General features: G+C 38.9%; 1 protein-coding gene across 1 annotated transcript; it reads right to left on the bottom strand.

Moving 5' to 3' along the window:
* Positions 1-1,614: 1,614 nt before the first annotated feature.
* Positions 1,615-22,098, bottom strand: LOC125245031 (membrane-spanning 4-domains subfamily A member 8-like). The gene is made up of 6 exons (XM_048155460.1): positions 21,965-22,098; positions 20,770-20,977; positions 20,252-20,359; positions 9,587-9,655; positions 2,255-2,401; positions 1,615-1,924 (listed from the first exon to the last, which is right to left on the bottom strand). The coding sequence occupies exons 2-6, from the start codon at positions 20,950-20,952 to the stop codon at positions 1,769-1,771; spliced, it is 663 nt and encodes a 220-aa protein (XP_048011417.1). The 5' UTR covers positions 20,953-20,977; positions 21,965-22,098; the 3' UTR covers positions 1,615-1,768.
* Positions 22,099-26,562: the final 4,464 nt, after the last annotated feature.

Here is a 26,562-nt window from a genome sequence, read left to right as displayed (position 1 = left end):
ACTCACCCTATATGCGTATTGACCTATACAACGTTTCGTCAGCATATTTCTCTGGTTCTTCACAAACTACATACAGACACGTATTGATTTTAAAACATTGCTTTTAACATATAAAACTGTCTGCCTGAGATATACACTTTCAAGGAAGAATTTATAACAAAAAATTAAATAAAAGCACACCTCTTTTTTGGGTTAATTACAGCACAGACAACATATACCATAATTTTTTTTATCACTGTCAGCAGTGGTTTATGTACATTTAAAAGGCTTTTCTGTACAATGACACAAAAATTTAGAGCACTGTATGTGGGTATGGGAAGCTTTTCAATTTGGGTAGGCCAAATCCAATGTGTGAACTGAAAATACATAGATGATGTGCACTTAAAAAATCCTGTTTGATAAATCAACATATAAAATAAAAATGGCTTAAACAATGTCATCTCACATGATACTAAGCATAACACTCATAGAGTAAATTCTTGTTGAAAACACCCAGCATATCTACAAAGTAGCAACTTTACGAATAAGTAATCACTGTAGGAAAAAACTTCTGGGACCGCTCTTCTTCACTGATTTATCTTCTCTTCTGCCCTAATGAATCTTTACTCACCAATAAGAGTGCACTTTCCTGTATGGAAGGTGGGACTAAAACTTTTACAGCCAATCAGAAAAAATGGTTTTGCTCCACCATATTTGCATACATTATAAATATAGGTTCACACTCTTAAAAATAACACATTTGTATGTGTCCAGTTAAAATGTTCACAGATTTTTAATCATTAACAGGTTTTATTAACCCAAGTTTACTCAGGGGTTACATAAAGAAGAATAAAGTTTTATCATAGCATTCATACTGAACTTGCCTGTCCTTGTATTTGGGATCCACTAAAGTATCAATGCAGTCGAGTGACTATTACTATTATGAAATAGTATCTAGTCTTCAATAGTTATTGTTTACTAGGGGTGTAACGGTACATGTATTCATATATGCATTCACACTCTCAACTGTTTGTGAAACGGAGTGGAAATGTAAGTATAGGATGCTTGGGCTTAAGCTTTAAATGCTTAAATATGTCATATTTTTAATTTGTGTCTTTGTTCTTTTTATATAGCCTAAAAAAATAACTTATATCTATCATATTATTGTCATATAACCCATCCCTTGCCCACCCGTACATACCATGTAGGACTAGTCTTGATTTGGGTGGTCTATCTGCATTTGAAAGTTTGAAAAGGTTTTAAATCTAGATTAGTAAAATGACTTAAAATCAAGTAATTTTAGCCAGCCAAAGTCAACTTTATTTATATACAAAAGTAATTTCCCAAATTGTGGCCATTGAAAATGCAGAGTGGATAGTAACTTTGGGAAAAAAAAAAAAAAACCCTCGTTACACCTTTAGTGTTTATACATTTGTGACTAAAAAAATCTTATTAACTGATCAAGTGATTTGTCCTTTGCTTTCATGTTCTTTTTAATACAAGGACATTAGAGATAATGGACAGGAAATCATTGGGAAACTCATGTGTGTCCCACTTTAACTTAACATTCATTCTTTAATTCACTGTATTGTGGAGGATTTTCAGCAGGAAGGTGATGCATTGAATTGTCGCTGACCTCCGATATCTGCAAGAAAAAAGATATATGATAAGCTTCCTTACTTACTGATTGAAAAAAGCAAAAGACAGAAATCCTCCTGAAATGTCCTGGTGTGAAACCTTATGCTTTAATTTGGATTTCTTAGAATAATTTCTGTATTTTAGTTATTTTTCAGTAAATAACTGAAAAACTTGACACATCACTCACCTGTGGAGAACAGCAGCAGCAGGAGGTGGCTTTACATGCAAATGCTGACAGATAGATGGAGATGATAAACTCAAGGATGGCGAATATCAGTGATACACTACTGATTCCAAAGAAGAGAGTCTGAGAGAGAGCAAAAATAATAATGACAAAATAATTGATAATTAGCACTCACACTGGTACAATCAGCAGTTCAGAATCTACCATCCTTGAGGTTCATATTGTAATACAACATATTTATACTGAATTGAGTTTACAATTAATGTATAATGTCAATGATTGCATTGTAAATTATCAGTAATAGTAAGAGATCTATAAACTACTTCTGAAATGTTGGAAAAAGACTGGACAGATGAGTGCAGATTATGGCTTGGCTTTTGTCAAGTGTTCTGACCACACAGTGATCTTACTGTAATTAATAAATAAATGTGAATATAAAAGTTGGTGACATACCTTATACTTTGCCTCAATTTCATAACAAGAATAATCATCTCTGCAGTAAGTGTTCATTGGCCCTTGGAGAAAATCTATTGAAATTATGATAAAGGAAATGCCTGCAGTTAAAGTACTAATAATGTTCATTCCCAGAGAACATTTCACCTGTAGGTACAGTAGAAAAACAACAACAACAAAATAGATTGAATAAATAAATAAATAATAATTTTACCCTGTTAACATAGATGGAAAGGTATATGGATTGTAATGAAAATACACTGCTTGACATAAATAAATAAATAAATAAATAAATAAAATATACCTACAAACATCAATTATCAGGGTCCAAGCACCAATGGCTTATGTGGATGATTAATGGATACAACTGAAATGTATCATTTAAAAAATAATGTGGTTTTCATGTAAAAGTCCAGTCAATTTTCACTAGCTATGTTTCCATTTATTTTTATGTGCATTTTGGGATATTGCATAAAAAAAAAATGCTGAATGGAAATGCCAAGATACACATAAAAAACGTATGCACCTCAATTGATTCGGATACTTTTTTTATCCAATAAGAAATAAGCTACAATGGAAACACATTTACAAAATAAATTCCTCAATGCGCATCAAAAAAAGTCATGTGACTTTGCGATGGCACAGTAAAATTGGACTAACCATTGGAATGATCTCATTGCACAGCATATGAAATTCTGTTTTGATCATTCTGACATGTCTAAGCAAAGTCTGTCGTCAAAGTGGTTTGGTATAATTACCTTCCAGAACTGTCTTGCATGACTGCGTTTCGCTGATTTATAATATATGAATATTATTATATACAGTGGCTTCTCCTACTGCAGCAACTTCCACTATTCTTATTGATATTTAGAGCCAGTTTATGAGGAAGTGAAAAATTTAACACAAATTTTTGAAATCCTTTTTTACTGTTGTAAGATAAAAAATCATATAAAATATATGGGGTATATGTGGACTTGTGTTAAACATTTAGGTAGGCCATTCAAATTTGATGTCATTAGTCACTGAAATTTGATTTTTTTTTTTTTTTTTTAATGTAGCTGAGTCATATTATAAGATTCATATTAATTTTTCATATTTTCATATTCACATTCAACTTCACCGATCCTTCAGTTACCGTGCTAAAGGGATAGTTCACCAAAAAAAGAAAATTACCCCATGATTTATTCACCCTCAAGCCATCCTTAGGTTTATATGACTGACTATCTTCGTCCAGACGAACACATTCACTGTATATTTAAAAATATCCTTAGTCCTCCAAGGTAGTCCTCTATCTCTAGCAAGGAGAGTCAAAAGTTTGGTATCATTTGAATGAAAACTTTTTACATGTTCAAATTTTGTGGTGATCACATAAAGAAATAAAAAAGTTACAGCATTTGGAACCAAGGTTTTGTTTAGTGCCCCTGATGGGTATTTTTAAAATCATACTTTCACGTGTAGTAAGTAACATTGTAACATTGCCTTGAACGTACTTCCGCTTTCCGCATTCTTCAAAGCGCTTATGCTGTATGTCCAACACCTTTCCTATTTTACTTACGGAACGATTGCGGTGCCAGTTTAGTTTTTTTCCGTAAGTCGAATAGGGAAGGCGTAGGACATACAGCGTAAGCGTTTTGAAGAATTTTGAAGGATGTTCAAGGCAATATTTTGTGTTTATAAAGCATATAGTTGTATTTTTTTTTAAAAATGGCCAATCATTTCGTTAGATAAGACCCTTATTCCTCGTCTGGTATTGTTTAAAGCCCTTTGAAGCTGCACTGAAACTGTCATTTTGACCTTCAACCATCTGGAGGCCACTGAAGTCCACTATAAGGAGAAAAATCCTGGAATGTTTTCATCAAAAACCTTAATTTCTTTTTGACTGAAGAAAGAAAGACATGAACATCTTGGATGACATGGGGGTGAGTAAATTATCAGCAAAAGTTTATTTAAAAGTGGACTAATCCTTTAAAAGCTTTAAAATGATACATATTTTGTGTCATTGTTGTCAGAGGTTGCTTAGTAATTTGATAATAACTTTGGGTTTAAGGGATTAATTAAGGCCTAAACTTGGCTTACTTTAAGCCCTGTCTGTGAAACCGGGTTCCCTTTCGATACTTTCACTCATACTCTTACACTCAAAAGCTCCTTTTTTACTCCTCGCTGAAGCCTTTTTCAATAGCGCAGTTGTGGCACCTGCAGAGACCCTCTGCAGGACGACAACGGCCAACGTGAGTGCGTCAGATGTCTGGGCAAGCCCCACGCAGAAGCCGCGCCCACCGAGACTTCATGCCCGCACTGCAAGTGCATGAGTCTCGCCTCTCTGCGCTCGCTTTCTTTTCTTTGAAGAAAGCGGTCCCGCCCCTCACGCCCTCCCGTCTTCTTCCTCCCACGAGCTGGCTAGGAAGAGACAGCGGGGTAGAGGGGCTCAGCGCCCGGATCTGGGAGAGCTCACGCCGGCCCAGCACCCACCTGCCTCTCCCTCTGCTATGAGAGAGCCCCCATCCTCTTTTCGCGCCCAGAGCAGCGTCCCTCGGCGGAAGTGAGTGACCTCATCTCTTTTGGCGGATCTGAAGACGAGCCGCTCGTTGACTCCATGTCACCTGTGGCATCTGAGACAGAGAATGGGTCGGTGACAAGGACCCCGCCCGCCCCCCGCCGTCATTGGAGCCCATCAAATCCAGGCCTGGGATGGACGACGAGTTATTCCGTGTGCTCTCAAAGGCCGTCGAGGAGCTCGACTTGGATTGGGCCCCACCTGTAGAGCCGACTCGCAGCAGGCTGGACGAGTGGTATCTGCCGGGACGCCGCCAGACCCCCCGCCAGCGATCTGCCCCCTTCTTCCCCGAGGTCCACATGGAGCTGACGAAGTCATGGCGCGCTCCTTACTCAGCCCGTCTGCAAACTTCTTCACCCGCGGCTCTCACCTCGGTTGACGGCTCATTTGAGAAGGGTTACGAGCAGATGCCGCTGCTGGACGAAGCCATGGCTGCTCACCTCTGTCCTCCCACGGCTGTGGGCTGGAAAAGAAAGAGGGCCCTTCCTTCCAAGCTCTGTCGTATCACCTCCGCCATCACCGGCCGAGCATACTCTTCAGCTGGGCAAGCTGCATTGGCGCTTCACACCATGGCCATTCTCCAGGTGTTCCAGGCCAAACTCCTCCGTTCCCTGGATGAGTGTGGGATTGACGCACCAGCTTACCACGATCTACGCAGCGCCACCGACCTGGCCCTGTGCGCTACGAAAACCACGGTTCAAGCCATCGGGAGATCCATGGCCAACCTCGTTGTGTTAGAGCGCCATCTCTGGCTCAACCTAACGGAGATCAAGGAAGCGGACAAGATGGCCTTCCTGGACGCCCCAGTCTCGCCTTCCGGTCTCTTAGGGCCAGCTGTGGAGGGGTTTACTGAGCACTTCACCGCAGCTTAGAAATCGTCCCAAGCCATGTGACATTTCCTGCCCAAGCACTCCAGCTCTTCTTCTACTGCAAGTCGGCCCAAGCCTGCGTCGACCCAGCACCAGAGCAAACCTGCCCCTTCCGCATTGCAAGCAGTGCCACCTAAGGAGCAGCAACAGCAGGCCCGGCCAGCTAAACGCTCCACGCTCCCGAGACGCTCAACCTAACGGAGATCAAGGAAGCGGACAAGATGGCCTTCCTGGACGCCCCAGTCTCGCCTTCCGGTCTCTTCGGGCCAGCTGTGGAGGGGTTTACTGAGCACTTCACCGCCGCGCAGAAATCGTCTCAAGCCATGCGACATTTCCTGCCCAAGCGCTCCAGCTCTTCTTCTACTGCAAGTCGGCCCAAGCCTGTGCCGACCCAGCACCAGAGCAAACCTGCCCCTTACGCATCACAAGCAGTGCCACCTAAGGAGCAGCGACAGCGGGCACGACCAGCTAAGCGCTCCACGCTCCCGAGACGCCAGGGTCCCCGGCCCAGAATAGTGCTGGACCCGACGCCTCTGGCGTCTTCCTGACCTGAAGGGAAGAAAGAGGATGGGGCAAGGTCTTGCCGCGGCCAAAAGCACCCTAAAAGCTCTCGCGCACAGTTCCCCAGCCACCTTGTTCAGTTTCGGGTGTTGGGGACCAAAGTGTTGTTATGCGTCCTGGGTCCACAGTGGCTGCACCCACGCAAAACGCCGTTCTCATGGCGAACACAATAAAGTTTTTAAATTGTCTAAAAGAGAGCAAATTTCCTCTTCCATTAACGTCAGTGTAAAGACCCTGTACAACGGTACAAAGACCCCCGTGCTTTAGCGGCGTGGTTCCCAGTTCAGTCAAACCGGACGACGCTCATGTCCTCCGTGCAGAAGTGATGTCTCTGTTAAAGAAGGGAGCCATAGAAATCGTTCCCCCTGCAGAGAGTGAGTCAGGGTTCTACAGCCGTTACTTCAGAAAGATGGCGGTCTCAGACCCATCTTTCTGATCCTCGCACAGATACGTCACGGGGACTGGTTCTTCTCGCTGGATCTGAAAGACGCTTACTTTCATATCCAGATACCCCCCATCACAGGCGATTCTTGAGATTCACTTTCGAAGGTGTGGCTTATCAATACACGGTCCTTCACTTCGGGCTGTCCCTAGCTCCCCGCACTTTTACAAAGTGCATGGACTCGGCGCTTCTCCCTCTGAGACAGATGGGAATCCGAGTTCTGAACTATCTCGATGACTGGTTCATACTGGCCCAGTCTCGTACCGAGCTAGAACGCTACAGATCCATGGTCCTCAGCCACCTTCAGTGCCTTCAGTCAATTTTGTCAAGAACGCATCACGTTCCTGGGCGCAGTTTTCGACTCAGTCCATATGAGGGCTGTAGTCTCACCAGAGCACGCTCTGACTATTCAGAAGCTCACAGCATCTGCCAGGAACAAAGCCCATTACCCTCTGAGGTTTTTCCAGAGGATGTTAGGGCTGATGGCTTCCGCCTCCCGGTGCTGCAGCTCGGCCTTCTTCGGATGCGGCCCCTGCAATACTGGCTGAAACTCAGGGTTCCACTTCACACTTGGTGGCACGGCCGCTTTCTAATCGAGGTCAATCAGGCCTGTATCACGGCCCTGAAACCTTGGATAAACCCCAGTTGGTTCAAATGTGGTGTTCCCCTACAGGCGGTGTCCAGAAGGAAAGTGCTCTCGACGGACGCCACCAACATGGGTTGGGGAGCTGTATTCAAGGGCAGACCGGCCTTCGGCTCGTGGTCTCACAAGCAGTGCCATCTGCACATCAACTGCCTCGAGATGCTGGCAGTAGAACGAGCCCTCTTCTCGTTCCAAACGTTCCTGGAAGGACACCATGTCTTGGTCCAGTCGGACAGCATGACGGTGGTGTCTTACATAAATCGTCAAGGAGGCCTGTCGTCCAGTCGCTTATGCGCCCTGACGAAGCGCCTCCTCAAGAAGGCAGTGCCCAGGCTGCGGTAGCTAAGGGCGACGCACATACCTGGAAAATCGAACCTGGGAGCAAACATGCTATCTCGGAGCAATGTCCCCTCAGATGAGTGGATGCTCCATCCCCAGACAGTTCAAAAGATCTGGGAGATCTTCGGGAGGGCAGAGGTCGACCTCTTCGCCTCAGAAGACAACTCTCACTGCCCAACTTACTTCTCAAAGGAGATGGATGCGCTGGCCCACGACTGGCTCAGGCTCCTCCTTTACGGCTTTCCCCTGATCGCGATGATCCCTTATGTCATCATGCGAATCAGGGAAGACGGGCACAGAGTCCTCCTGGTGGCCCCACTCTGGAGAACCCAAATCTGGTCTTCGGGAGCTGTTCAGGCTTTCCACGAAAGCCCCATGGCCAATTCCCCTGAGACGGGACCTCCTCTCTCAGGCGAACAGGACAATCTAGCACCCCCAGCCAGAACTGTGGGCTCTGCACCTCTGGTTCCTCGATGGGAGCTGGTAAGCCTCCCTGGGAACATACTACACACCATCTCTCAGACGCCTCTCTTGTTGGATAGTTGACGCAATCGCTCTATGTTACTCCTCTATGGGCCTGGATTGCCCCATAAGAGTAAGAGCACACTCCACTAGAGGTATGGCCTCTTCACGGCGTGGTCTAGTGGTGTTTCAGTCAAAGACATCTGTGAGGCGGCCGGCTGGTCCTCGCCCATCCACTTTTGTCAGATTCTACAACTTGGATATCCCGACCTTGCATGCTCGGGTCCTCTCAGTGTGACACGACGGCCTTCTACGGAATTCTTCCCTCTCCATTGTAACATAAGGGTTCGACGGCCCTTGGCCCTTCACATATCCGCTGGGCCCCTAGACGCCTGTTCCTGTCGTTCCCTGCCGTGGCACGGCGTGATTGTATTAATTCCCCATACGCAGTATGAGTGAAAGTATCGAAAGGGAACGTACTCGGTTACGTACGTAACCTCGGTTCCCTGAGATACGGGAACGAGTACTGCGTTTTATGCTGTGCCACGACACTGCGGCTCAGTGTCGTCGCTTCAGTCGAAATAAACTTAGTTCTATGGCGAAACGCCTGCTTATATAGCTATAAGCCACGCCCGTTTTGGCGGGCTCGTTGGTGCGCTGTTTTGCCATAGGCTCACGCGACTACACCGCACCGTCATTGGATCAAAGAGTTTCATTCCTTTGAACCAATAGACGTGTAGTTACACTGCGCTACTGAAAAAGGCTTCAGCGAGGAGGGAAAAAGGAGCTTTTCCTCATATGCAGTACTCGTTCCCGTATCTCAGGGAACCGATGTTACGTATGTAACCGAGTACGTTTATAAGTTCCATTAAGTTTGGTTGTTGCGTTTAGGAAATAAAGATCAATTTGAGAAAAATTAACATTGCCACACTGTTTAATTCACTTATATTGTCAAACTTTTTGCCAGCAAAATCACTGTTATGGTTTGTTTTAGGTTTTGTTTCAAGGTCATGTTTCATATCTTTTATTTTGAAGTTTAGTCATAGTCATGGTTTCTGGTTTGTAGGGATGGGTATAGACAACCGGTTTCATTTTAGAATGAAAATATAGCCATTCCAAATTTACCAGAACCGGTGATTGAATAAAAAACATGCATTTCGATTTGGCTTATTGGTTCCTGTGTGCGCATTTTAATGTGGTTTTAAACCATTCGATCTCAAAAAACTCACATACTGTTTTCTGTGCAGCAGACAAACACACATACATGTGTGCACAGAACAGCTTCTCATAGTGAATAGTGTGCGATAATGAACTGAGTTCTCTTCCTCGATTTTTGCACAGCACACGAACAGACAAATACACAAAAATGTCAAAATATTCTGTACAGGAAATGAGTACAAACACACATGGGTTACAGTGCCTCGGGTGTTTAAACCCTAAAAAACACGTGTTGTGTACATACCAAACACAAACCGGAGGGTGAATTCAGTTTGTTTTCTGCAGCAATGCAGAGTGAGCCTGTGGAAATGTACTGAGAGTAGAGAGAAAGACACAAATCAAGACTTCTGCTGGAATATGTAACTTGTGTTATATGAGTAATATCACATTCGTATCACACTTGTAGCCATGATATACAGCTATATATCAGCATGGCTGTGATTCGGCCATAGGTAATCACATTGTGCTGATATACAGGCATATCGCATGGCTAAGAGTGCGATATTGCATTTATACAACAGTTCAACAGCACAAGTGTGTAAATAAATAAGAACAACAACGGAGTGTCTTTAAAGGTGCCCTAGAACCCTTTTTCACAAGATGTAATATAAGTCTAAGGTATCCTCAGAATGTGTCTGTGAAGTGTAGCAAATTAGCTCAAAATAAATATGAATAACTAATCATAACTAGTTATAATTAATTATTAATATTTGGATCAGTTAATAAAATTAACTTAATGTAATAAAATTAATATTACAATCAATTAACCAATTGTCCAATGAACACACAGTGTTAATTGTTTATTAATTCTAAGAAATGTTCATTTCCAGGTTATGGGAAATAACAATCTTATTGTACAGTACTACTAAAAGCCTGTAGTCGGGATCGACATGAATAGGGACTCCAGCATATGAGCGCAAAACACAGACAACATGTGACATGAACAAGACTTTATTAACTAGACTAAACACTTAAACTACTCTAACATTCACACACATACATGCATACAGTTTACCAAGAGAGAGAGAGAGAGAGCTAAAGCAGAGTACAGGAAAGCAAGAAGTTACAGCATTGTTTGACATTCAGCAGATCAACAGCTTTGAGCAAACCATCAGTTTTGTTTTAACAGGCCCTTCTTTAAAAGGGGTAAGGATACTCAATGTATCAAATAATGAGACTAAGTTTGATACTCGCATGTCTCTCCAAGTTGAATTAAAACTGTCCTGATGCAATTCGTGGAGGCTCCCATTGAATCTTTGCTGATATTGTCTTGATGAAAGAGAACCAGTTGGATTCAGAGGATCTTTGGTGAATGGAAGGTCTCGGTCTAGGCCGAGGCCTGGCACAAGCTTGGGGTTCCTTAGAAGCTTCTAGCTTCTTAAAGCGTCATCTTGGCGTCAGCATTTGTCAGTAAAAGAGAAGAAGAGGAGGAAGAGAGAGTTGATCTTGTGATCAATGAATATAAGTGGTGAAGATGTCACACCCTCTTAAGGTGTCTGAGCCAATAAGGAGTTGCCCCCTCGGAGGGAAGTTTTACGAGTCTTTGTTCTGTAGCAAGATATTAGCATAAGACACTAGATTGGATGAATGAGAAAAGAACCTTCTAGATTCTTATAATACTAATGTGTCACAGAGTAAGTAACATGTAACATAAATTTCCAAATAGGAAACGAAAGTTGGAGTCCGTAGATACCAAACATGCTACCAGTGTGATTTCAGTTATCTATACATTTGCAACTATGGAACATTAATACCAAAATAGTTCAAAAGAGAGAATTAATACATAGAATAAAGCCTATAAAAGGAAAGTCATGAGATGGGAAAATTGGATACATGTTTATACATTTCCCAAGTGGTTATATAGAGAATACATAGGATTAAGAGAATTTATTTGTCCCTCTCAGAAAGAATGAGTCACTAGTCTCCACAGCATTCTTGCTGATCATAAAAGTACCATATATCTGTAACAGGACATCTAGGTTGGCCTGTGTGGGCCACATTTGGGATGCTGGTTGCAGTTTTAGGGGGATGGGTTCACAGAACTTTGATAAAGTGAGTTCATAGGTAATTCATTAAATATATTGAATAATTTTGTGTGCCTGATTGGTCCAGACACTACAGAAGTTTCAGCTCAAAATACCCCATAGATTTTTTATTATTCAGTTTTTTAACTGCCTATTTTGGGGCATAATTAAATATGCGCAGATTCAGCGCGCGGCCTCTTTAAATGCTCGCGCTCCCCCGTCACCGACCTTGCAACTCTATAATACATTGCATAAACAAAGTTCACACAGCTAATATAACCCTCAAAATGGATCTTTACAAAGTGTTCATCATGCAGCATATCAGATCATGTAAGTATAGTATTTATTTGGATGCTTACATTTGATTCTGAATGAGTTTGATAGTATGCTGCAGCTAATGGGCTAAAGCTAACATTACACACTGTAGGAGAGATTTATAAAGAATGAAGTTATGTTTATGAATTATACAGACTGCAAGTGTTGGTAACGCTTTAGATTACAGCCCGGAAAGTACTGCGTAATTACAACGAATTCACAGCATAACTTTCAATAATTATATAATTACAGTAAGTATGTGTAAGTATAGGGGAACAATATGTAAAGTATTGGGAATAAAGGGGGGTAACAAACAGGAAAAGATCAAATTATTTATACTGTAAGTATTTTAGAACTAAGGGGTACATATGACATATAACTAAAGGGTAAGTATGACATTACGGGCCGTAAATTAAAGTGGAGCTTGTTACCCTCTTATTTCATGTAGTAAACAGGGTAAGTAATTAATAAAATGCAAACAATCTGATATCAATGACTCCGAAACCTTTATTTGAAAAAACAACTTTATTAAAAACAGGTCTACAACACTTATTGTTCATTTTTTTAAATCAACTTTTCATTTCATACTCTAAAGAGTTACTTTCCTGACAGAAAGTAACAAGTTTTGTCCGTATTTTGGTCGTTGTTGTTTCTTGCTTGGCTTCCTCCTGCTCTTGTTTCTCAGCTGATGAATCTTAAGAAGGAATCTCATTGCTGTTCTGTATTATAAGAAAATACAGTACACCCCGAAATTTTCTCATGGTTTAGGCTATTCATCTTTTCGCTTCTGACCAACTGTCACCAGCGCCTGCATGAGTCGACTTTCTGTTCGACGAAGCACATTGAAATGAGCAACGTGAAGCTTTCATGACGTTCTCGCGGGAGATTCGTGTGAAACTCGCGTGAAAACTGCCGTCTCTGTTATTCTGTCTTGTTTGTTTCTCATTCTCATTATCTGTTATTCTGTGTATTTTGTTGTGAGCATTACTAAAAAAAATAATAATAAAAAAAACTGACGGCATCCAACATCTGCGTGAGTTTCTCGGCACGCTTACGTCACGCTTCAAGTTACGTCAAGCATGAACTCTCAACCCTCGCATGCACGCGCAGGAGACAGTTGGTTGAAAGTTTTAAAAATATTCAAATATTTGGTATTTTTCTTACAAATACGTATCATTTCACTTCAGAAGACATCGATTCTTCTTCTTAGTTATTACTGTTTGTACTGTTTGTGCTGTTTGATGCTTCGACTTTTAGGAACACGTGAGCTTGCATTATAAAGCGTTCCCAGATGATTTATTTTTCCCTAAAAATCTTTTTGCGTTCATCTTAAGTAGGAAAGTCGTATACATCTCAGATGGCATGAGGGTAAAAGATGAGTAAACGATGAGCACATTTCCGGGTGTACTGTATTTTCTTATAATACAAAATAGCAAATGGGATTCCCTCTTAAGATTCATCAGTGGAAAGAAAGAAAAAGAGGAACAAGAGGAGGAGGAAGCCAAGCAAGAGAAACAAATAAGAAGTGTTGCAACTTTAAATCTGTTTTGAAATAAGTTGTTTTTCAAATAAAGTTTTCCAAGTGATATGACTGTTTGCGTTATTTATTTATTTATTTATTTTTTTATTAATTACTTACCCTGTAACTACATGAAATAGGAGGGTAACAAGCTCCACTTTAATTTACGGCCCGTAATGTCATACTTACCCTTTAGTTATATGTCATACGTACCCCTTAGTTATAAAATATTTACAGTATAAATAATTTGTTATTTTCCTGGTTGTTACCCCTTTATTCCCAATACTTTACATATTGTTCCCCTATACTTACACATACTTACTGTATAGTTACACTATAATTATTGAAAGTTACACTGTAAATTTGTTGTAATTACGCAGTACTTTCCGGGCTGTAATCTAAAGCGTTACCCAAGTGTTTAATAATGAAAATAACGACGGCTCTTGTCTCTGTGAATACAGTAAGAAACAATAGTAACTTTAACCACATTTAACAGTATATTAGCAACATGCTAACGTTTAGAAAACATTTAGAAAGACAATCTACAATCTGTTGATTCGGCTGTGCTGCTCCAGACATTAAAACTGCCTTGTCTAATGTGCCTTGAACATGGGCTGGTATATGCAAATATTGGGGGCGTACATATTAATGATCCCGACTGTTGCGTCACAGTCGATGTTATGTTGAGATCTGCCTGTTGTTCAGAGGTCTTTTGCAAAAAAAAAATTTTACATAAGGAGGAGGAAACAATGGTGTTTGAGACTCACTGTATGTCATTTCGATGTACAGAACTGTAATTATTTAACTATGCTGAGGCAAATTGAATTTTGAATTCTAGGGCACCTTTAAAAAACTCTTTTGTGCAGCACTACTTCCTTCCGCCATGGATTCAAATCTCAAGTTGACAGTTGGACCAAGCCTCCATTACTAATTCTAAAAAGTCACTTCAGAACTAGTAGGAATGTTGAGTCCCTCCATTGAAACTCATTGTATTTTGTATAGTATTGAGAGAGGGATCGAGCATTACCTATGTCTGATATAACATTAATTCTTCAAGTCAATGTCCATAATATTATATCCATAATAAAAATCTGTTTTATGTCTGCTGAGGAAAGCGATCTTTGTATTTGTCCTTTTTTACAGTTAAAGGTACAATATGTAATAATTTTGTCCACTAGAGGTCGCTAGAAGGCTATTCAAAACAAAGGAGTACCTTTATGACGGCAAGTTTTAGAGCGGAATCTTGGGACATATGGTCTTCATCTCAACGTACAGTGCAAAAGAATAGGGATTGGAGTCACGAAGAAATCATATTCATGGATGCGATTATTAACGTTACTGTAGTATGAAGCAGAGCAGGTAGGGTGACCAGATGAGATTTGCTGAAATTCGGGACGGGGGGGGGGTCTGCGGTCTGGGGTGACGGGCTTCTATGACTGCGTAGCCTATAATAAAAGATAAAGAATTTAAAACCTGAACCAAACATATTTTTATTCAAAGATCAACAGTCTGTCATTAGTCTTTAGTCTGCCACAAAAAACAACATTAAAATCATGAACTCAAATGTCATTGTGAAAAGAAAAAAAAAAAAATGACTGTTGTAAGTAACAGTGCGTAAATCAGACCTTTCTGTATAGCTTAAGGCTAATAAGCTGAAACAAAAATAATGAAATAATTGTGTAGTGAAGTATTTTTTGGTACACAGTGCTGCGAACAATCAATCACTCCATGTACGCGTTTATCACTGTCCTCCTCGCGGCTGCAGCAACTTGCGCTCTCTTCATCAAGGCTTAAAACAAAAAGGGCATGCATATCTAAATTCGCGCCTAGCCGCCTACGGTATTTTTTAGAACTTAAAAAAAAGATGCGGCAGCCAATGAGCAGCCAGAGGGGGCTGGTTGCAGGACGACTCAACCTCCGCAGACAGTTTTTATTGTTTATCAGACAATAACTAGCCTATTCAAGATTTTGCTTTAGTATAATTTTTGGGACAATTAGGGCCAGATTTGGGATTCAGGACAACAGTTTAGATTTCGGGACTGGTCACCTTAAGAGCAGAAGCGAGTGTTGTGGAGCTGAATGAGGAGCTGGCGCAATTGAGCAACACATGCCTCACAAGCAGCGGGACTTTTATTATGCCACAGTCGCCGGTGCCGCTTCCGCTTTTCCGGTCATGAGTATGAGGTAACACAGCTCTGTTTATCATATTAGATACATTTGAGTGTGTTGAAAATGATGTTATAACGTTACTCTGTGCGTTCGCTCGGCGGCTGCTGTGAGACACAGTTACACACTGCAGTAAGATAGATCGATTTTACAATATCATATTAAATGCTGAATGACTTGTATTGATAAATTTTAAAACGTATTGTATGATGGAGAAAATCCTGTATTACTGTTACTAAAAATAAAGTTGCATCTGATTATGCTATGTTAGCTACTTCACAAAATAGTGTTTTTCTCTGAGGCATGGTAAAGCATGGTACTCGCAAAAAAATCAAGAAAATTCGATTTAAATAATAAGACTAAACGTGTTGAGCGAAAACAGTATATCAATATATCAAAACAGTTGTTCCCTTGTCTATTAAAACATGTAATATATTAAAGCTTCTTTGGTGTTTCCATGGTCAAGTGGTTTTTGGATATTTTACTGCAAAAATATTACATATTGTACCTTTAACAGCACTAAAACAACATCCTTCGCAAGTCTCTTGCGACTGTAACTAATATAACTGATTAATCTAACTTTCACTCAATCCATATCACACACTAATGGATCCTTTCTCAATAGCAAAAACAACATATTTATATAAAATAATATTTATTCAACAACAATATTTAAATTAAAAGATTAGGTCACTTTCAAATAAAAATTAACCCAAGCTTTACTCACCCTCAAACCATCCTAGGTGTATATGACTTTCTTCTTTCTGATGAACATAATCAGAAAAATATTAATAAATGTCGTGACGCATCTGAGATTTATAATGCCAGTGAACAGGGGTCACAAGTATGAGCTGAAGAAAGTGCTTCCATCCTCATCCATCCATCATAAACGTATGCTCTGGGGGCTTAATAAAGGCCTTCTGAAGCAAAGCGATGGGTTTATGTAAAAAAAAAATCCATATTTAAAACAAGTTATTAAGTAAAATATCTAGCTTCTGCCAGACCACCTTCCGTATTCAATGAAAGAAGAAAGCGTAAAACTACATCCTACACCTTCTCTATTCAACTTGTGAAAAAAGCTTCACTGATGCGACTCCAGTTTACACTTTCTTTGTAACTTTAATAGGGAAGGCGGTCTGGTGGAAGCAAGATATTTTGCTTCATAACTTGTTAAATATATATATATATATATATATATATTTTTTTTTTTTTTTTTTTTTTTTTTTTTTACACAAATGCATCACTTCATTTTCATCATATGTGACCTGATCCAGCAAAATGAGTCACAGTGACCCAAATTTCAAAATTGAGATTTTGGTATCAATGGAAAGATGAGACAATAAGCTTTAAAATGATATCCTAGTCAAAGTCATACCTTGAATGGTTTTAAAGATATACCCATTTTAATTATGGTCGTCTGCCCTCTTTTTCAAATTGAAAACCTGAGAAAATCGCTTTTAAAGTTTTTTGCCCGTTTTTTTGTTGATATCTTTCAAAATCCATTGCATTTAAAGGGATAAACTATTTATTTTACAGCTTAATTTGACCAAAGACATTTTATATATATATATATGCTATTAAACCAGGCTGAAGCTCAAATTATTTTAAAGTATTTATTTGAATTAACCCTTTAAGACCTGAAGGCTTTTTTAGAGTTCCTTTTTTTTTTTTTTTTTTTCCTGAGCGACACACAAAAAAGTAAAGACTCATAACTCCAAAACTCTAGCAAGGAGAGTCAAAAGGTAGGTATCATTTGATACAAAACATTTTAAATTTTAAGAAAATATAAATTACATTACATTTGGACATTTTCTTGCCGAGAAACAGCTGATAAAAGAAAAAATATATATAATTTTTTAAAAATAATTTTTCTTTTTTTATGACATGGAATAACTCAGGAACACAATAAGATCGCTAAAAAAACTTTTTTGGTGATGCTCTCCTATATGTGAGCTGCATCTGGTTCAAATTTCGTGGTGATATTATAAAGAATAGTTTGAAAAATTGTTGTTCATTTTTTCCGCCGCCAGGTGGCGCCAACGGGCGGTAAACTCCGGTTTAGAGGTGCTTCTAAGACCTCGTTAGGAGTTTTTCAAAATGGTTAGATGCATTAAAAAGATTCTAAGCTTTAAAATGATATCTATTTTGTGTTATTCCACGTTGGAAAACAAACATGGATGGGTCCGGGATCATTGGATACACACTGCATCCCGGAGAGATGAGAGACATGTTTTTAGCCAAGTATGTTAAATCATTTCGTGAGTAATATCTTGTGATCAACGCAATATATTATATTGATTTTGGATTCATTTTAATCTTGAGAATCTGCTTTAAATATTGATGTGCGATTTTTATGATCTGTGCATTTTTCATGAAGTTATGAGCACGTGAAATACATACTTGTATTTAGTTAGCTGCTGTGCTATTTTTGTTGTAAACGCATATTACTCAGACTCATTAGAGGGTGAAAATAACGCAACAGAAGCATGTTGGAGGCTTGATATGAAAGTTTAAAGTCTTTGGTTTTGTATGCAAAAAGAATTTTTGTGCTACCTATATGGATTCAATTTTTATTGGCTTTTAAAGAGAGACACGCAAATGGGAGTTTTATTTTATAAGGCGCGCTAGTCTGACAGGAGGATGGCTGGACCGATCGCGTGCCTGTCAGTCGAAACTGGGCTTCCCATTGTTAAAAATCAGCGTTTAGGTCAGTGTGTTCACATTTCTAAGCTTTTTGATTGGTTCTATACAACGTGTAACACCATATTTGTAGAGCAGAGATAATGACGTTTCAGGGGATACTGGGAAATGCTCATAAGTGACGAGAGGAGTTGAGAAGTTCATTTCCAGCTAATTTAGTGAAACCATGTCAAATTTAATAGCCATTTAAATACCTTTACTCGATTATCTGGACTACGAAACTTTGGGAGATTATTTTTGAAAGTCTGTTCTTTGAAATTAGCTTTAAAAAAAAAATCGATTTTTTTCATTGTTTTTCCACATTATCGGCCCATATCTTAAAATAGAACGTTGCGACTTCCGACTCATTTCGCCAGATCGGGTCACATATGTTCATCAGAAAGAAGAAAGTCATATACACCTAGGATGGCTTGAGGGTGAGTAAAGCTTGGGTTAATTTTTATTTGAAAGTGAACTAATCCTTTAACAACAAAAGCCATTATAAATGTCAATACAAAATAAACACAACTGTACAATTCAGTCAAACTTACAAAAGCAGTGCTCTTCAGGATGCAAATTAAATATAGCCTTAATATTAAATTATTAAATTTAAAATAGCCCAATTCGATTTGCTCAGGTACAAGTAATAGATTAATAAGGCCAAAGATTGCTCGGGCCGTTTTATGTAACCAAACTTAATTATATCTCATGTTTAACCACTATAAGAGCCAGCGGCAAATCCCCGAAGCACTGGCCGAGATGAAGCTGTTCTCAGCGGGTACACAAGCACTGCCGCTGCCTGGAGCTCGCATCTCTGAAAACGTCTAAACTAATTGTAAAATAGGTGCTATGATTAAATATGAGTCTCATTTTTCAAGTCAAAACAACTCTCTTCTCGCCTAAAAAAACTTTTAAAACTACAGTTCCTTGTACAAATATAGGATTTGTAAAAAAAAAAAAAAAAAAAAAAAAAAAGAGGTTGGAGTGCTGTTATCACTAGTATATCCAGGGATGGACTGGGACTAAAAAACGGCCCTGGACTTTGACTAGGCCCGGCCCAAAGCAATTGCCGCTTGGAAACTTGACAACAACAATAACACCTGGCATGAGTGTCACAAGACTTTCATTGTGGCTCATGATACTATACCATCCAAATTATAGCAATAGCACTGATGTTGACTAGATGTTGTGTTAAAAGCACATTATTCTAGATTAACTTGAATACTCATATAGAAATGGAGGTCTCAACACACTGCAGTCCCTCTGGCTAAACCCGCGGCCGCGTTATGCATATTGTTTGTTTGTTTCTATGCTTCTTCTATCGAACATCTTTGCTGTTGGTTTCTTCCTACTCTTCCACTTCTTCTTCTCCTTACTTGGCGGCCATGGCCATAGACATCATATAGGTAGACGCCCTATCGAACGCTACTGCCTATTGGCACGGACGAGCCGTGGAGCCGCCATCTTGGATCGGTCACCAGCTCCACTCAGTGTAACTTGTTTGACAGGTGCAATGAGCTGTCAGCGCATTTAATTAATCATATCTCACTGAATACCTAACTGATTTTGACGCGGGTTTTTTTGCTGCAAAGGTCATTCATGTAGCTATGGTACAGGACACATTGTTCAGTGTATTTTAATATTCATAGTAGGCTTAACAGTTATATAATATTCTGATATAAGATATAAAGTGACCAGACGTCCAAAATCAAAATATGTGATGTAGGATATAAGGTAATTTATAAATCACACACTATAAATATGATAAAGAAGCAGAAACAGATAGTTGCAGTAAAATAAGATATCTCAGTAATACTAGCAGAAGTGGGAGGGGTAACTCGATTTGCACTTTGCCATCATGTGTGTATACATTGCTTCCTGATATCACGTGCACAAACACAAATAACAGTTATTATGTCTGGTCGAACAATGTATGTATTAAATTCAGATTGGATTGTGTTGGTAATAGGCACTTAATGTTACCTAACACTAAAAGTAAGTTTCGTGCATTGAGCGCATTCTAACAAGTGCTATCGAACTTCTTTCTGATCTGAATAGTAAGTTATGTGGAAAACACTTGCGAGGTCCGATGGTTAAGATAAAAGGGCTTGAATAATTAATAATCAATATAACCTGACGAAAAGATATTTATTAAATGTTATCCACATTATATTTCATCTGCAACAGCATTGTGAACTTTTATAACGATGAGAGATCCCCAATAAGGAATACCAATAACGGCAAAGCTGGATCCATGAACTGTAGACACGATTCCCAGCAGGAGAGTGAACAGACCAATCATTATCTGGACAGTCTGTGATGGACGAGAGAGTCTTTTATAAAGTAAGAAAAACAATATTACACTTTGAGGAACAATATAAATTCAAAACAGCTTTAGTTATGGGCATATGCTTGTATAACAAAGATATCTAGGTACTCTCATGAATACTTATTCGCAGATGAGCAAAATCTATCCATTACTTCTCTGTGACTGAAACACTATTCATTTTTATGATTTTACTCTGTAAATGATTAACTTTATCTTATATTGCTATCTTTCCGGCAGTGTCACAAGGCAATAAACCACACTGTTCAATAATAAAAAATGTGTTTGCTTTGTTCATGTGTGGTGCACATGACCTTATTTATTCATGTACTTTCCTTACCTCACACTGACATACACAAATAAAAATCTATTATTTGGGTTTCTCAACAATTTCTCACCCCAAGGGCTTTTGGATGGCCTTTTAGAAGTATCTGTCCATGAAGAGGTGAAACTCCCGCCACCTCCTGTACATAATCAGGCACAGGAGCATTTGTCCCAGTTCCAGCTGCTGTTGTTTGAGTTGGTGGTTGAAACTGGATGACAAGCGTCGAAGAGTTCACGGCTACGACAGTTTGAGACATTCTTCTTTCTGGATCTGAAATTGACCTGTACAAAAACATAGTAAATCAAGACTAGATATGATATTAAATTTTACATACATTTTCTATAAACAAACTTTCCAGTTTATTTATTTAAATAATATAATATTCATTATATTGTAAGGCAAAAAGAACTTCAGATGCTTTTCCTGAGATACGGACAACACAAAAGTTCCGGCTAACTCTTGGCACTAGTTCAAGTGTACTTAGACTGTAAAGGCTAAAAAGGGGAATTTCCATTTAGGACAACAGAATGTTTCTCGACCAAACTAAATAAGGTGAGCTGTACCTCTAATTAATGTAGCAACTCTAGCTAAATGTAGATGGGAAACCCTGGCAAGACCAAACCGAAGCTACTATCAGAGAAAGAATGGTCAAAAATCAATTGGCATTCTAATCTAAATTCATGTAATTGGAATTAAACTACTTTGCCACACTGAAAAGACGAACGTGCACGCCATCGGAAACCATCGTTAGCTACAGTATTTATTATTAGGCTATTACAAACATGGTCTTCATGTTGTTTAAACACTTTTGCATGCAATTATGTCGATAGTAGTTATTTTCATTGGTTAAATTATTATCATCAACTAGAATTAGTCTTTGAAATCAGAGAATGTAGTATATAACAAACAGCTCATGTTTAAAGTGATCGATATCATTTAGGCAGGGGTCCCCAAACACATTCTTGGAGTCTCCCCAAAACTGCATGTTTTCCATGTCTCCTTAATTAAACACCTAATTCAGATCATCAGCTCATTAGTCGAAACTCCGAGACCTGAAATAGGTGTGTCAGACAAAGAAGACATGCAAAATGTGCAGTGCTGGGGAGACTCCAGGATGTGTTCGGGATCCCCAGATTTAAGTCATTTAGCAGATGCTCTTTTCAAAGCACTTATAAAAATGCCCAACCAGCGATTATAGATCACTACCAAATAAAGGAAATCCAATAATTAATAAATTAAATAAATAAATGTCAGTGTAAGTGCTTTACCAGAAAAAAATCTTCTCTTCAGTTGGTTTACTGCACTTTGCTCTGTAGTTGAGTTCACTATTCTGAGATGAGCCGACGCAAGTAAGATAATGAGGGTGAGTAATGCTGATAATGTGAAAGGAGAAGTAGGTGGTTCTCAGGTGGCTAGGAAAGGTGGTAAAGCAGGCCATATTAGTCATAATAGTGTGACAGGCTGAGTAAGTTCCCTCTCACATATTTAGAGTGACAGCCTATCAGCACCTGATTCATGTCTATTTAAAGGGGTCATGAAGTGCATTTTTTATTATTTTATAATGTTTCCTAAGGTGCACTTATAATGTTAGTATGATATTTGGATCATAAATTGTCATAATTTAGAAATAAAAGACATTTTTCCTAACCTGATTTTAGCCCTCTTATTTGGTTTTAAATGGTGTGTCTGGCTGTAAGACTTCAGTGTGAACGCCTTCTGCTGTGATTGGCTAACATCAGCTGGAGAAGAAAAGACATGTTAACTGTAAAAGAATTAAGAATTAAGGAGAAGAATTAAGTGTGAAACCATCAGGAACCCGTTAGTCTCCAGCGCCACCATTTTCCAGAACTGCAACCTACCTGGAGTCTACAAAAGTGCAAGGTGTCAATCCTAAAAAATGACCCCCACTTAAAGGATTAGTCCACTTTCAAATGAAAATTTCCTGATAATTTACTCACCCCCTTGTCATCCAAGATGTCCATGTCTTTCTTTAGAAAATGACCGATTGTTTCACTAGATAAGACCTTTATTCCTCATCTGGTATCGTTTAAGGCCCTGTCCACACGGAGATGCGTTTCTGTGAAACCGCACAAATTTTTTATCGGATAGGCATTTCGTCCACACGGATCCGGTGTTTTCGAAAGGTGAAACCGCTATTTTTTGAAACCGGGTCCCAGAGTGGAAAAATTTGAAAACGCCGCCTTGGCGTTATTATTATTATTATTAACCTTTATTTAACCAGGTGAGTCAACCTTGCCGTTGTCGTGTGGACGGGGCAATCCGTATAAAATAAATGGCACATTATGTCAAAAAGTTTGTCGACCCCTGCAATAGGAAAAGAACTACTGAAGAGAAAAATCATAACGGTCAGGAAAGAAAGAAAGAAAGAAAGAAAGAAAGAAAGAAAGAAAGAAAGAAAGAAAAAGACAGAAAGAAAGAAAATGGGCAGAGTTTTCGGCCTGAGCTGCTCTCAACAAGAGGGAGGGAGCATTTTTCCACAATCTTTCCCTGAGAGCAACATAGTGTCGGCCCAGATCTGGCCCAAATCTGGTCCGCGTGTAATCCACATGTGTGGTCCAGATCTGGGCCACACTGTGTTGCTGTCTGGGATGCTTTCACTGAGAAACATGCACTGGTCTCTTACTGTCCCAAGAGGGAAAAAAAAAACGTTCCAGGAATGAGCACACAACATAGGGAAGCTGAAATCAGAAACAGAAAAGACAAGAAGTCAGAGATGATTATCAACCACAACAGGGCGAAAGGAGTCATCGACATACTCAACAAGGTATTTTATTATTTTTTTATTTTAGCATTTTCAAATATTTTATTTAAATAACGTATATCAAGTGAATTGTCAGGTTACTTTTACAATGGGAGGTAGTAATTTTGTTGTCTAGAGGAGCTAATTTACAATTTCCTTGTAGCAGACTTCCATTGATTTATGAAACAGTGGTTTACTCTCTGTTTTTTGTCAGTATTTCTCCCAGAGCAAGCCATTAAGAGGTATACTACAAATGAGTAATTATGCACACGGGAGCCACTGCAAAGCACCATTGAGGAAAAAAAGAAAGCTGGCACGCTTATAGACTTCAGTGAGGTTATGCCCCTTTTTATTGCCTCAAACATAGTTTACAACCACATGAATTGCTACAAGCAACTTCATATTCTGAATTACAGCCTGATTGGGTGATTAGATGTAGGCATTGACTTATCCAAGTCAAATTTCTACTCTGCTCGAAGGGATCTGCACTGTCCTGGACTGGTGTGAGGTCCCTATTGGGCACTGAAGCTTTAGGGCCTTTCCTAACACTCTAATACTAGTTGCTGGGAGCAGTGTTGTATGCCAATGTGATGTTTTAATGGGCAAATGTAATTGTTACATGTGCACCAATGATTTCACAGTCTTCAGTCGCTGAAGATGTTGAGGGAACAAAGAATAGGATGTTGTGTTGAAACATGGTTTCTTCTCAAATTGCCTCACTGAGTGATTACTCATGCTGTACCACTGTCCAATGTCAAGACAATATTCCCCTCCGACTGTCAGTTCTGCTGATCATGTTAGATCAGCTATTGTTATACATATTTTTTTCACGGAATGCCAGCTAAATTAAACCAGTATTTCCACTTGCCATTAATAATATAATGGAAAGATTGTATAGGAATCATATTAGTTGGATATTGCAGTGGACTCATGAACTCAACTCAACAAATAAAAACCACATTTAGCAGAATTGTATTGTATATTTTCAAAGGTTTTTATTGACTTTATTGTTGGGATTTATTTATTTATTTATTTATTTAGAAAATGATTTTTTACGTGAAATGTTTCTAATCTCATTACAAAGGGAATGACAGTACTGAGGAAAAGAGAATGCAATACAATAATAAAATATAACACTGAATAAGGTCTGATTCAGTTCAACATTAATCACTGCATTCAATTTTCTACAAATTTGCTTTTTAAAACAATTTAAAAATATATATTTTTGTTATCTTCCTCATGGTCCACAGGCATTAAATATCATTGAATATCTGCATGACTACATGACTGAACATGACACTTCTGAACCCAAGAAAGAAACACTGGTTTTTGGACCAATCGAGATTCCAGTTCCCAGGAATTTTGCCTCCAGTCCACCCAGACCAATAGATTTGATGAAAAATTTTTTATTCATGATTTTATCAAAGTTAATAATATAAATCTAATTATTAAAATGCACTTACCATGTTCATCACGTTCACACTTTCTCTTACTCATTTTGTCTGTATAATGGACAAGTTTGATAATCTCACTAGGTTTCGTTTAGGTTTAGTGGCGGTTTCTCAGACTTTATATAAAGAGCTGCATCTATGAAACGGTTTCACTTTTTACTGTCTCTGGTTTGGGGAGGAGTCTGCAGCCATGAACCTTTCGTTCTCTTCATGACCATAGTTGGATTGGAATCTCGTCTCAACATATGTATTGAATAGTTTAAAATTGGACTTTTCTTTTTTGTAAATATTTAATATTTTACTTCAGGTTTATTTTTTTGGACTAGAATATTGTAATTATTATTATGTGTTTTTAGGAAGTTGCATTCATATTGTCAGGGAGTCAACGGTCACCACCGTCATCTGATTACTAATGTTATTCACCTGTCAGCAATCAGCAGCCAGCTCCATATGACTGCACTCCACACATTCACTCACTGTCTCGTCTCAACCTTACCATGTTGTGTTCCCTGACCGACTTACCTCCATTACACTTACCTGTTATTCCTGCTAACCGTCCTAGTTCTCCTCAGCTCCTGTTCTCCATCGTCTCCACACTCCACTACCCCACTGGATCTCCTGGGAAAACACAAAGAATGCATCACACACAGATAAGCCACACCAAAACATTCCCTCTCCCAGCCTCCTTACCTGGACTGCTATCACTGCTGTGTTATCTTCATCATTGTTCAATAAACCTGCTGTTGATTGTATCACTTACCTCTGTGTCCCTCGTCTATCTGCTGACACATATGTGATAAAATTTTGAAAGAACAACAAGAATGTCTATGAAACATCAATAAAACAAGCTTCTTTTAATAACAGAACTTTAAAAATTCTGTTATACTGTAAACTAAAGCATTTTCAACTCAGAATGAAAGAACACAACAGTAGAATGATTTGTATCATTTTATTAACTGTGAATAAAAGAACCATTCATCTATTATATATTATTATTATTTTAAATCCTGACTAATTATCAATTAGTCCTGACGAGCACATATTCTGTCAAGCACGTCGAGCCAATGATGCATTTACTGTGAAAAATAATGTAAAATAAGACATTTATTTATTCTTTATTTCAAAGGTCTGTTTAGTTGTTCATACTATCCTGCATATCCCAAGGGCCGAGTTGCTACCTGGAAATAGAGATTACATATAGACAACTGATTTGCAGTTAATGCTTGTCACCTGTTTTTGATGTCAGTCAGTGTTTCAGGATATAATGTAAACTACTTCACATGTCTGTGCTTTCTGTTTGATCAGTCGCTGTTCATTTCCAGTGGTGCTGAAATTGTGCAGTATTGCATTCAGTCATAGAAACTTTAAACTTTGTTATGCTATTGTCTTTCATACTGTCAATTTCAGATTATTTTAGTGTGACTGCAACTACTATGCACTTGCATAAAATAAGTACAATGTACTTATTGTGCACGTATTATATTCCACAACATTTTTGCTGCTATTGGGGTATGGTAAGGTTAGGGACAGTTTTGGTGGTATGGGTAGGTTTAAGGGTGTATTAAGGTGTAAGAGAAGGTCAACAGTGTAATTATAGATATAATTAACAGAAATTAATTACAGCTGTAATTACATGCAGCTATTTTTAAAATAG

This window comes from Megalobrama amblycephala, linkage group LG14 (genome assembly GCF_018812025.1).
Source record: "Megalobrama amblycephala isolate DHTTF-2021 linkage group LG14, ASM1881202v1, whole genome shotgun sequence".
Lineage (NCBI taxonomy): Eukaryota > Metazoa > Chordata > Actinopteri > Cypriniformes > Xenocyprididae > Megalobrama > Megalobrama amblycephala.
This window is presented reverse-complemented; position numbering and strand designations above follow the sequence as displayed.

Coding starts and splice junctions, on each gene's coding strand:
- LOC125245031 (XM_048155460.1), bottom strand. CDS start 20,952: ATGTCTCAAACTGTCGTAGCCGTGAACTCTTCGACGCTTGTCATCCAG. Junction 20,360..20,769: donor GCCATCCAAAAGCCCTTGGG/GTGAGAAATTGT, acceptor CGTCCATCACAG/ACTGTCCAGATAATGATTGG. Junction 2,402..9,586: donor CACCCTCCGGTTTGTGTTTG/GTATGTACACAA, acceptor CTGTACCTACAG/GTGAAATGTTCTCTGGGAAT.